We start from the raw sequence: 15,900 nt of genomic DNA on the forward strand, positions 1-15,900 counted from the left end.
GAAGAAAAAGATTAGACGCTCGAGTCTTTCAAAGGATATTAAGTAAAACATAGCTTTTCATTGTCCTTTGCAAATGGACGCCAATATCGGTTTGAATCTCTTTCAAGAAAGTTTGCGCACACAGGACTGGTTTATTCCTTTCATGTGTGCTCACGAGGGGCATCACACTTCCTTAGTGTGGCGTCAACTTTCAGCATTTCACTCTCACAAGTTGTTTTGTGCTCTGTGTGTCTTTGATGTGGTGTGCATAAATTGTTTGAAAAAGATTTTTTTTCGATATCTTGAATTGTACATGAGAAGCTCTAAATTTAAAACAGAAAAGTTCTTACGTAGAAAACATTGAGTGATCGAGTCACTGGATTACACACATGGTATTTATAAAAAAAAAAAAAACATCTTGCGAGTGAAAGTGCTAATGTAAATTCTCAAGACAACAGATGGCCATCAAATGAGCTGCCATTCACACAAACAAAACAAATCAAAATACGTAACATAATAGATCAGTGACTCCAGCTGCCACGGCCCTTTAGTTAAGTCCTGATCCTGATCAAATGCTCATGTGCTTCCTAATATAACATTTGTTGTCTTTGCTTTCTCTACTTTCTGCCAGCAGGAGTTCTTGCTTCCTTGAAGAGGCAGTAACAAAAGCGTGGGATTGTTTTGTTTGCTTTGCTCATTCAAAGTGTTGTTCGTAATCGGAGACAATTACCAAAGGGCTATATTTAGCTCCATCCATGCCATCTTTTGTTCTGAATGTGAATTCTTTAGTACACACCTTCAAACACAGAGACAATCATTATTTCATCTAGAAGTACATTATCTAGTAAATATGAAACCTTTTAAGTCATATTGGAAAAACATGCCATATGGTTGTTGAATCTAGCAATACTGATATTATTGCGATATTTACCTAAAGAAATGACATTTTTATTATCTAATGACAGTATTCAATATATAAACTGTGCTTGTTGTCATGAATTTGTGTATGATTCAATGAAATCAGAAGACAAAATACCATCATGCTTCCTGAAACAAAATGTGGTGCCAAGTGTCAGTCGCAGGATATGTATTCCCCTTTTGGAAATAATTTTGAACATCTGTGGAATGGAGCTGAAAATGCAGTCTGGAGAAGGTACTCATCAAACCTGTAGAGCCTTTTGTTGTTTGATGAGTAGGTTAAGATACCTGTTGACAGTTGCACAAGTTTCAAAACATTACAGAAACCATTTAATTAGAGTAATTGTCTCAAAATGTCAATCTTCTTTTTTATCAGTAAATATTTATGTACGTTTTTTTCCGTGACCCGAAGTTTTTCTTTCTTCAACGGAAGGATATGGACAATTTTGTCCGCATAAGTGGGCCTGCTACCATCAGCCTGATTACTCTTATCAGCAGCAGACTTTCTGACCCGCCATTGGTGTCGAGGCAACAATATTTTGGTGTCGTTGCAGCGCACTAGTTTTAACACTCAAATGATCACGTGCAGCGATATTAGATACACTTACGAATCCAACACTAAAGGCAACCTGCGCCTCAGTACTTATCTTAAATTGCTTCCTGTATTTTGTATGTTAAAATATTGTCGTTCTCTAACTGCCAGTTCACATTTATTTAAAAAAAAAAAAGGGGAATGAATGAAAATGCAGCTCTCATGGCAACCTGAAAACCATCCGACAAACAGCATAAGTGTTACAAGATGACATTGGTCTGAGTAACTGGATACTGACCGATACGGTAGCTGATTAGAGACAGTATTGTGGTTTAGTTGATGTTGAACTGGAGGTTGGGGTGCAACTTTGTTGCAAAGGTGTGGTCCAGCAAGAACTGTGGTATCTCGGTACCATCTAGGTTTTATTGTGTTTTGTTGGTCATTGGTGCTTTCTTTCTTCTTTTTTCTTTTTTTCTTTCTTTCTTTATCTCTTGCTTGCTTGTTTAATGCTTAATTCTTATTTCTGTAAAGACCTATCTATATTAAACGTAGTGTAGACATTGTTCATTGTCTCCACTGTGTTAGGTGTAGAAAAGCCAATTATTGCAAACAAACAGGTTCATTTGTCGCTGTCCATTGGCTGGCGTGAACCTCAAACGTCTGCATTCCATTTATTCTGCCAACATGTTGTCACCAAGTTTATGTGACAGTTGATTGTGTTATTTCCTTTCATGTGATCTCCCTCTGCGACGTGACTCTTTGTTTAGTTTGCTGTTGGTGTGTTTGAACCGCAGGCACTTTCTTTCAGCAGAGCTCACAATCACTGGCGGATTTACCATTCTTCTCTCCTCCTGTGCATCCTTCCCTTGCTCATATGAACTAACTAACTAACTAACTAACTAACTAACTAACTAACTAACTAACTAACTAACTAACTAACTAACTAACTAACTAACTAACTAACTAACTAACTCTCCCCATGTCACCGTCAATTTCATCGCTGCCTGCCAGTCACAAGCACAGCATGGAGGAACATGAACGCAGATTTGCTCTCACTTTTGAATGCAATTATACACAGGATTATGTGTGTGATTTTATGTCCCGCCATAAATCTGCATCTAATAATGAATTTAGACAATGAACTGAGAAGAGTATTTTTGTCTGAATAGATTTTTTCTACAACTCCTCAAGAGAAGATTCCCCAAGAAGATTAATGTGTCATTTGTGGAATATGAATCAAATAGCAAAAATCTGCCAGCTTTTATCCAACTCGGGGATGGCCATTTTGCCATTTGATGTCAACTGAAAATGACTGTTGCCATTGTTGAGGTGGCAAAGTGGATATTTTGTGCACTATGTGCAGGATGGCTTTATACTCCAATGGTTTCCAGTGAAATCCTAAATTCATGACAGTTGTTCCAGATGACCAATTAATATCACTGTTTATATATTTTTTACCTTTCTATGCAATACTGGCTATACTATTCTGTACACGCTTAGACCCGATAAGCATGTATAGCATGTATCCGAAAAAGACATACGTATTATGGAATATGAAAGCAAATCATCAGACTCATGCCGGAAAGCAGCAGAACTTGCCGCCTGACTGATGTTTTATTCAGTCTGACTAACCGGTCCTCAGAGGAAGTGTGTCGCTGGTCTGCTTATATGCTGGGGGAGGGTCCGTTTGCACAGGTCTCCATCAGTTAACACTAATCTGCCTGATCCCGCCCCTCAAAGTCACTCGCTTCTGCACATGCAAATAAAGATATTCAGTCATTTTTCAAACCAAAGGCACTATCAAACACTTGTTTGATCACTCGAGGGCCTGCAAGGCAGTTCATTAAGCATTTGAAAAAGTGCCCTGCCTCCTCTTTGTATGAGGAGATCTCATTGTTGCCAGTTTTTATGTAATTACTCTCACCTTTAAGAGCAGATGATCAACCGCCTGCACGGCACACTGAAGTGTATTCGTGTGTGTTTGTGAGCTATTAGGCGCTGCTGTAGCAGCACATCGGGCATGTATACAGTACTTCTATTGCGCTTGATTTGCTGCTATACAGATCATTTGTGAACACCCACTCATGCTTGAACCATAATCCTCTGAAATCTGGATTTGTGCCCCAGAAGAACTTGAGGGATGTGAGGGAGCTTTCATTGCATTCTTTGATAACTCTTTGGGTCTATGAAACTTGCTCCTCAAACTCTAAAGCTTTTCTGTCGTTGTTGTTTTGATAACCATCTTCCTCCAAGTTAGTACAAATAACTCCTCAGTGAGAAAACCATTTCATTTGATGCACCAACTCACAAATAAATTTTTGAAAGGCAACAGAATTACATTAAGATCAGCTGTCTCTGAATATAAGAGTGAAGAAGAGTATGGCCTAGCACATTAGAAGGCACCCGCCCACCACCGAGCTCTAGTTGGATTCCTTTGTGTGCATGTCTGCGTGTCATGTATAAGTCTATGACATTGAGAGGGTCGGAACGGCTTTGCAAAAACAGACAGGCCCGAACTAGTAAACAGGTGCTCTTGAAGCAGCTGAGGATGAAGACGCAGGGCGTGTCTAAACTGTCTGATCAAAGAGGAGCTGCCTCAGACGCCAGTCATCGCAGAAGTGTGAGTTACGTCACAATCTCTTTCAGTGAACTTTATGGCTGCTTGCAACAAACACAGGCAATTTACACAGGTTCCTCTATATACGTACAACCTCAACACACAGTGGGAAGAAGGTGTGTCCATTCACTGACGTAGTGGCACAATTGAAAGAACTGGTGAAGCTACTTTACCTCTTTGACTTTAGCTCATGCGATTTTGTTGACGATTTGTCTTAAGCTTTGAACTAACGCTCTGTTTCTGAAAGATGTTGGTGAATCCTGTCAGATTAAACACAATTCAAGTGTTTGAATGCACCTGATCTAATACGTAGAAAAAGTTCTAGGCTTTAAAGAAATTCAATTCACAAAGACATACTGTGACACCCTCCACTCTTGGAAGAAAAAAAAGAGAAGGAAAAAAACTTTCTTAACAGCAATACTTTTGCCATTGCTCTGAGCGGAATTTCTTCCCTTTGAAGAGAGAAGAAGAAAAGTGAAGCTTACATGGCTGAAGAAACCCCGGAGGTGGGTGCAAACTGTCACTTATATTTACAGCCTTCCCAGACACCTTAGGGGCTCTTTTCCAGGTGGCCTTCGTAGAAGGGCGCTCACCTTCCCCTCCTCCAAGTTAGAGTATCAATAGGCACTGCTGTACTTTGATTCAGACACATTGGGGTTGTGAGTCATGTGCTTTTGACTGTAAAAACAGGTTGGGTTGATGCAGGCACTTGAATGCCCTCAGGAGCAAAAAGCATTATGTGGTTTCTGAAACAACCGTCTACCAAAAACAGGACTGTATGCATAAGCTTTAAACTCTCACATTCAGGTGACGTGAAATGAGTGATCATGTATTTCCTTTTTAATTAAAAAATAAAATAAAATAAAATAAAAATCTGTGTCTTCTAGTCAAGATACTAGCAGTTCTTAAGAGCATGAACCTAAAATTCCCAACATCTCTGTTTACTCCTACTGCTTTTCGGATGTTTCCGTCAATAATAGCCGTTTTAAAGCCCTACCAGATGTGTCTTTAGAAATGCCACCATGCTTTGCTGATAAAGAAGGAAAGAGATGACAGATATTTTGTATTTTGGGTTCACAGCAATCCTCTTTTCAAAGTCAAACCCTTCAAACTGTCTAATCCTGTACTGAATGAGAGCAGGATTATTGAACAAGCCCCTCCATTGATACACGCCAACACATTCACGAGAGGAGAGAGAGGAAGGTGAGAATGGGCTGAAACAAAATTGAGGATGTGCTGCAAGAGTCGCACAAAATGTTGTATAAACATTAATGTTGAAAATGATCGTCCTCTTCATCTGTCATGTTTATAAAAATATCGTTTGAGTATTAATGATAAAACATGCTCTATATAGGAAATTGTGTCTTAATAACTGAGCAAATATTTCATATTATCTTACAATATACTGTATACTCACTTGGCCACATTAGATTGTGCAGATTCACATTCTAATGCAATCCCATCAATCGGCCTTCACAACCACTGCAGTTTAATAATGTTCAGTTTTTGAGATTTTAACAATATATTTAATATTTTATTCATTGGAGTTGTAGCTTACAGTGATGAAGGACTGCTCTGTACTACAGCCAGCGGCCTACTATTTTGTTCCTCTCAATGTAAGCTTTACAAAATATGTACTAAATACATAAACAGTTCTCAGTCGGATGTTTTTCAATTCAAGCTACAAGCTCAACAAAAAGCACAGCGACATTACTCCTTTCCTGATGGCACCTTGTAAGGCAGAATTTGAGATACGCCTCTGGTTTTGGATGTGATTCTAGCTGCACCTAATTTGCGGCCACTGAGCGTCTGGCGGCAGTTCAAAATTTTGATTGCCTGTAGCGTGAGAAAATATTTCTTCTTACATTACTGACTCGTCAACATTTATAAGAATAAAAGCGATATTTGACATAGTGACGGCACCGAGTAAGATAAATGTAAAGCATAACAACGGCAACTGTTCCAAAACCAAAAACAATTTCTGTGTGGGTGTTAGAAGACAGCAATAATAACTCAACTGCAACACAATGCAAGGTTGACCAGCATTTAAAACTAGAACGTTTTTTTAATAAAATCTGCAGTTTTAGAAATACATACAAACATTTTCTTGAGCTATAAAACAGCAACTGAAAACGCAATAGCGCGCACAAACAACTTTTCAATACAGAGTGCTTAATTAATTTACAGCATGGATTTGCCTCACAAAAGGCAGTGGAGAAGGTCTGGGCCGCTTTTCAGCAGCTGTTCTCACTCCCAGTTCAAACATATATGACGCCTAGCCCCATTTCCATTAAAAAGCCTCTAAACACAACACTCATCTCTGACCATTTGCCTCCATTGTCTCTGGGGTCCTTTCTTCGTCTGTAATCTTCCACTAAACAGTACAAGTGTCTTTGCCGCGTGGAAGCAAAACATCTATTGCACATTATTCAAATAACCCCATGGCACAGCTCAATTGGTTATTCCACTCTTTTTCTCATAATTGAAACAGCACTTTTTTTTTCTCCACCAGGATCCTCAGCTGGATAACAGAAGAGAAGCATTTTTTTTTTTTCCACAAACAAAGGCAGCTCTTGTTCGAGATACAACAAAAAAACGTGTTGCATGATATTCAATGCAGCTTGCATAAATACATCATGGCACTCTTGAATAAAATGTCTCGTGGTAAGTGTTTTTTTTTTTTTTTGGGGGGGGGGGGGGGGGGGGGCAGGGTTCATACACAGGAAAAGAGCCAGCTCATACGCATGTGGGAGGGGGCCGCGTAGGTTCATACTTAGAGGTGTGCCCTTTGAGAGACGGGTGAGGTTTCATGTATGGCCGGCTGCTGGTGAACACACTGCTTGCCTTCCTTCGCGTTCTCTTTCGCAGTTTCCTGCTGAACACGTTCTGCCACGACTGGAGGGTCTTGGAGGTCCAGATCCACATGCCACTGGTGATGCCCACCACCAACAGCATGAAGATCTTCACCATGAAAACCTCAACGACGGGGATGGACGTCGTCAAAAGGCACTCGGACTCTTGTACGCCGTTGTCCTTACATTTGTCCTTCATAGCAACCACGCGCCAGTAGTCCATGTTGAGTCGCTCGTAGAAGTAGCAGGCGATGACACAAGTGGCCGGGACGGTATAAAGCACAGAAAAGACCCCGATACGAACCATCAACTTCTCCAACTTGTCTGTGTTCTCCCCCTCTGTTTTCATGATCTTCCTGATGTTGAAAAGAGCCACAAAGCCAGACAGGAGAAAGGAGGTGCCCGTGATAAGGTAGCAGGAGAGAGGAATGAGCACAAAGCCTGTGAGAGCTTTGACATCCATGCTGCCCACATAGCACACACCTGTCAGCTCATCCCCCGCCACCTTCCTCATCACCAGGATCATGATGGTCTTCACAGCCGGGATGGCCCACGCCGCGAGGTGGAAGTAGCTGCTGTTGGCTTCGATGGCTTCGTGACCCCACTTCTTTCCAGCGGCCAGAAACCACGTGAGGGTCAAGATCACCCACCAAAGGGAGCTTGCCATGCCAAAATAATACAAGATCAAGAACACAATAGTGCAGCCGGTACTCTCCAGGCCCTCCTGGATGACATATTGGACCCCGTTGTCCCTGTCGCACGCGATTCTGTCAGCGCCCACAAAAAGTCGGACGAGGTAGCCCACGGAGTAAACACAGTAGGACATAGAAAGGAAGATGATGGGCCTCTCTGGGTATTTGAAGCGCTGAGGGTCAATGAGGAATGTAAGCACGGTGAAAGCGCTGGAGACAAAGCACAGGATGGACCAGATGGCCATCCATACCAAGGAAAACTGCTTGTCCCCTTGACTCCAGTAGACATCCACCCTCGGGTAACATTTTGGGGCACACGACTCGCTTTTCTCAACATAGTGGAACTTGCCAGAGTTGCTGCACGGCTTCCTGCTGCCGGTGTCCTTCGGGTGCAGATCCGCTCCATTCAGGGGACGGTGCAGTCGGAAATCCGGCGGCTGGGTGTGCGAGACTTTGGGAGGCTCATCCGAGCCGTTGTTGGGCGCCTCCATGCAGAGGTAGTTGGGGTCGTTTTTGGTGGGTAGACGTGAGCAGTCCAATGAGTCCGGCCAGGGGAAGTTGAACTGTTCCAAAATGGGTGAGCATTTCACTTTGACCTGTTCACACATCACTCTGCAAGCAGGGATGGGGTTGGACACCTGCTCAGTACACATGGGGGCATAAAGCGAACAAAGGAAAAATTTGAGATGACTGTGACATCCAAACTGGATCAGCGTTGCAAATTCTTGCAGCTTCATGGCTGCTTCTTTTTGGTTGTCGTGCCCCATGAGATTTGGCATGCGGGTCATGTTGTAGCCAATGTCCTTACACAGGGGGATGCTGATTTGTTGACATTTCCCCTCTCCTGGCCAGTCTGGGTCAACGGAGCTAATGGCTGAGCCCTCACTGATGCATTGCACCAGCAAAATGAACAGTATAAGGCTCGGGTTTGCAATTGAACACATCCTCACTACTTGAGTTGAAAAACAATAAACAAACTGTCCATCATTGGTTATCTTATACAACTGCAAAGTCTTTTATGAAACCAAATCAGAGTGGCTGAACTTACGCCGCTTTCTGTTGCGAGACCACCTTGCCCGCCAAACTTCAATAAAAACATAAATCCCACATTGGTCCAAAAATAGAGTTTTGCAGAAGAGAGAGTGCGTTGCAGCCCATGCTGTCGGACACCCTGTTTGTGATTCAAGAGTTGCAGCATGTGTGTTCACTCAATTTTCATGGCGTGAATCTCCAAAAGCCTCAAATGTGTCCATAAAAAAATCTCTTTGACCATGCATTCCAAGAGAAATCACACGCAAAAGTCCGAGCACTCCATCCTCTCGTTTTCCGTCCAGCGCTGTCTGCAGCGGCGTGCTTCCCGTCCCAGCGCAAGAAGTTGGAAGAGCCTCACTCAGAGTACAAGTAGAGCGCCTCCCCTGCTTTTTCCTTTTTTTTTTTCGCCCTTGCTTTTTTTGGCGGGTCACAAATAATGACGTCCGACTCAAATAAACATCCTTAGCGATAATATCACACGTTGGCCACAAGTAGTATGGAGCGGCTGGCGCTCCTAGGAGGCGGGCTGTTGATGCGTTTGGTGGCAGCGCTTGTCTGAGCTGAGCTGCTCGGAGCCGCCTCGGTCCCGGTCCAACCTGCCAAAAAGATCCGCCTTCAAAGACAGCCACTTAGCATAAGAAAGATGACACTGACACGCGGCTTATTTCCTAATCGTGTGGAACAGCTTGTTCATTACTGCGTTTTAAATGGCCCCGCAGCCTCTTTGGTTGTGCACAACTGCAAACTTCACACACAGTGCAATGTGAATATGTTTTTTTTTTTAAACAAGACATTTTAAACATTGCACAATATGCTTCCAGGACGCACCGCGTCAAATGCGCATTACACCAGAAATTTCTGGTGTGTTTAAGTCTTGATGAGACGGGATTTGTTTCTCACCCTGGTTTTCCCATGCGCGTTATATTTTATATTTATTTTCCACGCGTCGCACACTTATAGATACAGTCACATTCGTGCCAATACAAGATAATATCGCCAAGTTAAAATTATTTTTATTCAACAATATGGTTGATAGCTATATAGTTTTCAACGCTTGAGAGCATCTTACAGGGATATATATATATATATAAAATAAATATTTAAAATATTAAAATATTTACACCATACAGTAAACAACCACAATATTTATTTTACATCTCTTCCAGTCTCAATTAAATCTTAGCATTACTGTAGGTCAAGTTTATCAATAAACATATATTGCCTCTTTGTACTGTAGCTCGTGACAGTGCTGGCCTTCCTATAAATAAGACATACGTCTTCGTGTTTACCTGGACACTGAGGCTTGCAATGATTAAATATTTAAAATAGTAAAAAAAAGATGCATTTGTAGGGCTTGATATAATTACATTTGTTGGGCTTGATATAATCTAAGACTTTCCATGTACTTGCTTATGTATTACTCTTTAACACGGATGTGGTTTTGTTCTCCTTAGAACTAAAGCAACTTGCTGCAAACAGAGTCACGTGATATGTTTTTACATTGTTGTAGAATTAAAAAATATCCAGGCACACACTCAATAGCAATGACATTCAGTGTAATAGTATTTGTTCACAATTGTACAAAAAAGCTCATTGATTTTATTTTGTTTGTATCAAAAATAAAATTAGATGGCTTATGTGTAAAAAATATCACCACATTTGAACAAGTCCCACATAGAATAAATATTTGTGCAAAAATGTACAAAAGATATCTCCCAACTGTAGTTGTGAAGAAGTCTGTTTAATTTGGCCTATTTAAAAACACCATCATTTGCCAATAAAGGAAGTAAGACAACAATGCATGAAATGTTTTGATTTATTTTTATGCCACTGATCTGGCATTAGGAGAATAGAATAGAATAGAATGGAATAGAATAGAATAGAATAGAATAGAATAGAATAGAATACGCGACAATACAATACAATACACGACAATACAATACAATGGTCTTTAATGTCATTTTAGTTCACAACGTTGTTCCACTGTGGAATACAAATTATTGAAAATCATGAGAAAAGCAATGACTAATGTAAACCTGCTGCTGGTCTGCAGATTGTCTGGGAGTGTCAAACATTCACATGACCATTCTAAATATGTACGGCATTCATTGTCTTCCCATGAGTCATTTATTATCCGAATTTTGAAAAACACATTATCTGAACTGCGATGCTAATCAAGGCATTATAGCTAGGGAAATTATAGCGCAGTCTAGTATGTTATATGAATTGATTAGCTGATTGGGGTAGTGGTCAAATCTATGGGCCTCATTCACAGACCAAGTCTCAGACAAACAGAGAGAGAGAGAGAGAGAGAGAGAGAGAGAGAGAGAGAGAGAGAGAGAGAGAGAGAGAGAGAGACTCATAACTCAATAACATTATATAAAACACTTCAAACAAAATAATAAAGGGTTGCTTCTAGTCATGTATTGAATTATTTCTACCCTTGTTATCAAATTTTTGCTACTTTTGGTGGTATCCGGAATATCAAAGGTAGTGCAGTCAGTGCTATTTGTAATGAATGCAATGGCCTACTATTTACAAATACAATGCAAGTGTTGTTGTAACAAGAAGGCTTTCCAGTTATTAAGAAAGGTGTACCTATTTTTTAGTTTCAAAATGGTCCAGCAGGCCGGAAGATATCGCTGCATGAGCTGGAAAAGACAACAGGCCAGTTTTTTTTCTTTTTGGGGTCACACGCACATGCACACCGTCATATGCGGGAATCGAACTCACGGTGTTGCACACAAGACAGGCGAGTGTACACCATCAGTAATCCCCAGGACACCAGAAGTTGTCCTTGTGTGCCAGATTAGCTACTTCATGCCTGATCATATGTACCGGTGTAACTTTGGTTGTCATGTTAAGTCTAATAGGAGGATGAAATATTAACAATGAGAAGCAACTCTCAATATGAAGTAATGTTGTTCTACATACAACACTATCCATCCAACCATTATCACAACCTCTCATCCTAACTATCAATAAATACAGTTTTGCTTTGATAATAATAAACAAAACTCAACATAGGCATCTTAACTTAACAATTCTGATATGAATGTTTTCCCAGCACACATTAGATTCAATGATGACACATTTCACATCTGTGGAGAATATTTATTAAGCAAGGACAGCACACTTCAAGAGAAAGAGATGTGCAGATCATGCAGCCAAAGCATTTTTTTAGTCAAAATTTGCTTGTCTATATTGTATGCCTCTCTTGATTGTTAAGGGGATTCGAGACCAGTTCATGTCCTGCAAGAAATCAGGGGACAGCTGCAGCCCGCCACCACCAACACAAAAGGGTTGTTTTTGAGAATTTAATGAAATTGTTGACTTTTATTGCCTGTTTAAAACAAAACTCCAATTGGGGGTGGAACTCCCCTAGAACAGATGCAAAAGAAATAATACATAATATTATCACTTTGATGAACCTTATAAAGATGTAGTTTTATGTCAGACTGCTTGTGCAGGGCCAGGTTGGTGTGACAGACTTTGGGTAGTACATGCTTTGTGCATGTTTATGAGATCCTCCAGACCTCCACTCACATAACCTTGTAAAAAGTTTTAAGCCTCAAGATTTATCCGTGGTATTCGTTGGCTATGAAATACACATCACATATAGCAGCAAGGCTTTAAGTGCATTTTTACAAGAGTACCTAAAGTGCTTTGAGAGGCATTTCAGCAATGTGCCTGTGCAAAATGAGAAACCTGGCACCAGTGTGCATAAATGGTTTTAGCACAATGTATCTCAATGGTAGCATTTCAGCTGTTCAGGCTCAGCGTGTGGAGCAGCAACATATACGGGGTGTGAAAAGAATACACGCTCGCTCTCCTTAGCACATGTGTTGCACAGATTCCTTTCATCCAGTTATTGGTGTTAATACTAAGTTAGCCGGATCGCCATCAGAAAAATACACTCAGCCAATCTTATGGGATCCTACACTGTGGTTGGAGTCAATGCTTGGTTATTTTGTCAATAGAGCTTATCAATTCTACTGTAGCAATATTGAAGAGACCCAAACTGTATTTTCAGCAGCTCTCTCGGGAGAAACAAACCATTCTAATTTGTATATTCAGATTAAAACATTTGTTACATTTGATTTGAATGTTAATTATAACGCACACGTCAGCATTTAAAAAGGTATTAATGACTTCCAATTTGTGACTATGTGGGAATTCTTCAATGTATGGAACACATTTAGTTTTGGTCATATACAAAGAAAGCTATTGTCACCTCTCATAAGGGGACAACAGCTGCCATGCCTGCTTTTTTACTTTCACATATGCAGGCTGAGCAGAAGTAAAACAAAAGTAGTCTCATGTGTACATAAAACAATAGGTCATAAAATCTATTCCTGGGGCTTTTACTCATCATCAGTGTTCCTGCCATAGTATTGTAAAATAAATCTACCCATCCATCTGTCTTTATTACTGGTGCTTTAGTAATTGGAAACATGCAGGATAACATTGTAATACATACTTTTTAAGAAGGCAACATTTGTTGGAATGAATCATCGTTGGAATTTTTTCATTCCCGTCTCTCTGTCTGTATGAGCGTTGTGCTTCTCATGATGACGATGATGGCTTTGAATTGTAGATGGTAACAGTTTGAGTCAAGCCTGCCTCGTGATTTTATTTAATTGTTCTGTCTTGGACCTGATTTCAAGTACAACTGTCCTCTTATAGAATATTTGTCATACATTTGACACGTGCACGCACACTCGCATGCACTCACGCACATCAAAACTTTTTTTCATCTCTGCAACCCCAACAGTGAGAGAAGGGGGAAACCTAGCCCTAGACCATCTCTAAGAAAGTAACTGTGAGATAATTCTGTAACTAATAAAGTGAAAGAGGGTGGGCTTTGATGGGTGAAGCTGAAAAGATATTTTATTTTTTGTGTGTGGGATTTGCAATCTGTGATTCTATGGTGCTTGCTGGCACCCCTGCTGCTAGGCTCTGGCTGGAAGCTGGCCCCCCTCTGGCTAATGTTATGGAGAATCGGAGGAATTTTATGGCTGTCTTTTCCTCCGGACTCTTTTTTTCTTTTGTTCCCCTTTGAAGAATGACTTTAGACATTTTATTTACATATTTAACCACGGATGAAAGAAATGAAGGGCACGCAAGCAAAGCTCCTCAGGTTTTTAAGGGAATTTTGATTCATAGTGTCAAAGAAGCTGGAGCTGATGCATTTTGTTCAAGTCTTAAATTTGATTGATATCAAAGGGTACGCTTTTAAAAGGTTTTTGAAGACAACAAATCTGTTTATGCCATCCCTGTATATAATAAGCCTCATCCTGGTTCTCTTTGACCCTTTTGGATGATTTGTCCTCCGTTCCAGCATGTGAGGTAAGCTATGGGAGAAATGGGTGACATTTTGGACATGTTTGGTATTGTTGGCGGCATTGAAAGGCCGTGTTGATTAAATGTACGGATGGGGTAGGGCTCTAATCTTCTTAACCAAGGCCCTCCTCTTGGCTTTCAGAGAGCACAATGAGAAGAAACAACACACTCAGCTGGAGGTGAGACTATTTGTTCATACGCTCCGCGCATTGTCCAAAGATCCTGTTCTCCCCCCTGATCGCACACATTCAGCGTTTAGCTCAGGATGATCCCCTTTATCAACATAATCTTTTATTTTCTCCCCTATTGCCACTCAACTATTTGAGGCTATTACTGAAAAATACTTATTTTTTAATCAAATTTTGGTCTCATTCCAGATTTTTCTACTGAAAAATTTAAAATGAATTTTTAATTGTGACATGAATGTGTGTTTGAATTTAATAGGCGCTCCAGTTTTTAGTAAAGGGTCAGATAAGTTATTGGGAAATGCACGAGTGAAACGATTAAATATTAAGGAGGCCTGACTACTTCAAAGCCTGCAGTGTTTGATCCTTGTGTTTTAAATAGTTCAATTAAGTAACTTATTAATGAGGGCTAATTTGTACCACCCCTTTTTTCCCTATCTTTTTGCCTTGCCTCACAAGAATACGTCACAGCCAATGGAAGGTGCAACCTTTGACCTCATTCTTTGTGCCTTGTGCTTAATAAAAGGAAGTGACAGTTTTTGTAACCTTCTAAGTGTTTATAGATTAGTGTAATTATAGTCGATGGTGGGCCTTGAGAGGCTGCTTGCCAAGACAGCCTGTTTCAATGGCTTTTTGTTTGTTACGAAGGCCAAGTCGGTCTACGGTGAGTTTGCTTTGAATCGCTCTTCCACGGGATGGTCATTTAGGAGAAGAATGAAGAGAGGGATAATTGTTGAATTTTACAACTTATTATTTAAAAAAAAAAAATCCGCCCCAGTGAAGAACTGTTGGGTGACTTTTTCTTCAGAGTCACACAACACAACAGTGATTAGTGACCCTTCACATGAACGAGGAGGAGAAAAAAGTTTTAAAAAAAAGGATGAAAGATTTGTAATGTCTGCTTCGGTGAGGGACACTGATGGCAATATTATTACCCAAGGTCCTTGTGGGGGTACTTGAGTGTGAATTGTTAATCAGGAAGGCCTTCACTGGTCTAATCCCTCTTTGAGTGGCCGGCCGGAATCAGCGCGTCAGGGGAGACTCCCCACTGCTTCTGGCTGTGGAGGAGCCATTGAATAGGACAGCCCTCCTGTCCCATTCCCACAGTCCCCTCACACTGTGCAGTGGAGCCATGCATGTCTGCACACACACATGTTCACACACGCACACACACATATCCTGCTCTACTCAAATTAGATTAGAACCTTCCCTCTCTGCCCAGCAAGGCGCTGGTCTTTTCTCTGCCCTGGTCATTTATCCTTCCCTTTTGTCTCGGCTGTATAAAAGAGAAACACGATCCCAAACACCTTCTCTTTTAAGAATTCACTGGTCTGAAAAAGATGAAGCAAGGACGTCTTTAGTGGGCCTTAGGTGATGCTATAATATCATCATTCCTTTGGTGTGTCACATCTAATGATGTGTGGATGAGAGAGGTCGGATGGGAAGGAGGGTGACACTGCGCCCGCATTGAGAACAGCGCCAGCTGTGCGTCACGTCAACCTGTTAGCACACATCACCATCGAGCAGCGTTAAGGGTCTCTTTATTGTACGGCCTGGCTAACACTGTCCAACGTTTACTCTGATCGGCCGTAGATCAGCGAAAGCCCTGTAGTATTAGTTGTTTTTATACCTCCTGCCTTTTGTCCTTGCAAACCTGTAATGGACACTGACATATGGACAAAATCAAGGCTTCAACTCACAGGGTCTTTTGTATTAAAGCCCTGGTGGAGGACCACCCCCCGCCCCCTCC

The 15,900-nt window shown here is 41.0% G+C and overlaps 1 protein-coding gene across 1 annotated transcript; it reads right to left on the reverse strand.

Moving 5' to 3' along the window:
• Positions 1-6,744: 6,744 nt before the first annotated feature.
• Positions 6,745-8,910, reverse strand: fzd10 (frizzled class receptor 10). Its single transcript, XM_049762312.2, has one exon. It carries the CDS (start codon positions 8,532-8,534, stop codon positions 6,783-6,785), a length of 1,752 nt encoding a protein of 583 aa, XP_049618269.1. The 5' UTR covers positions 8,535-8,910; the 3' UTR covers positions 6,745-6,782.
• Between the last annotated feature and the right edge of the window lie 6,990 nt (positions 8,911-15,900).

Source organism: Syngnathus scovelli, chromosome 3 (genome assembly GCF_024217435.2).
Source record: "Syngnathus scovelli strain Florida chromosome 3, RoL_Ssco_1.2, whole genome shotgun sequence".
NCBI classification, from domain to species: Eukaryota; Metazoa; Chordata; class Actinopteri; order Syngnathiformes; family Syngnathidae; genus Syngnathus; species Syngnathus scovelli.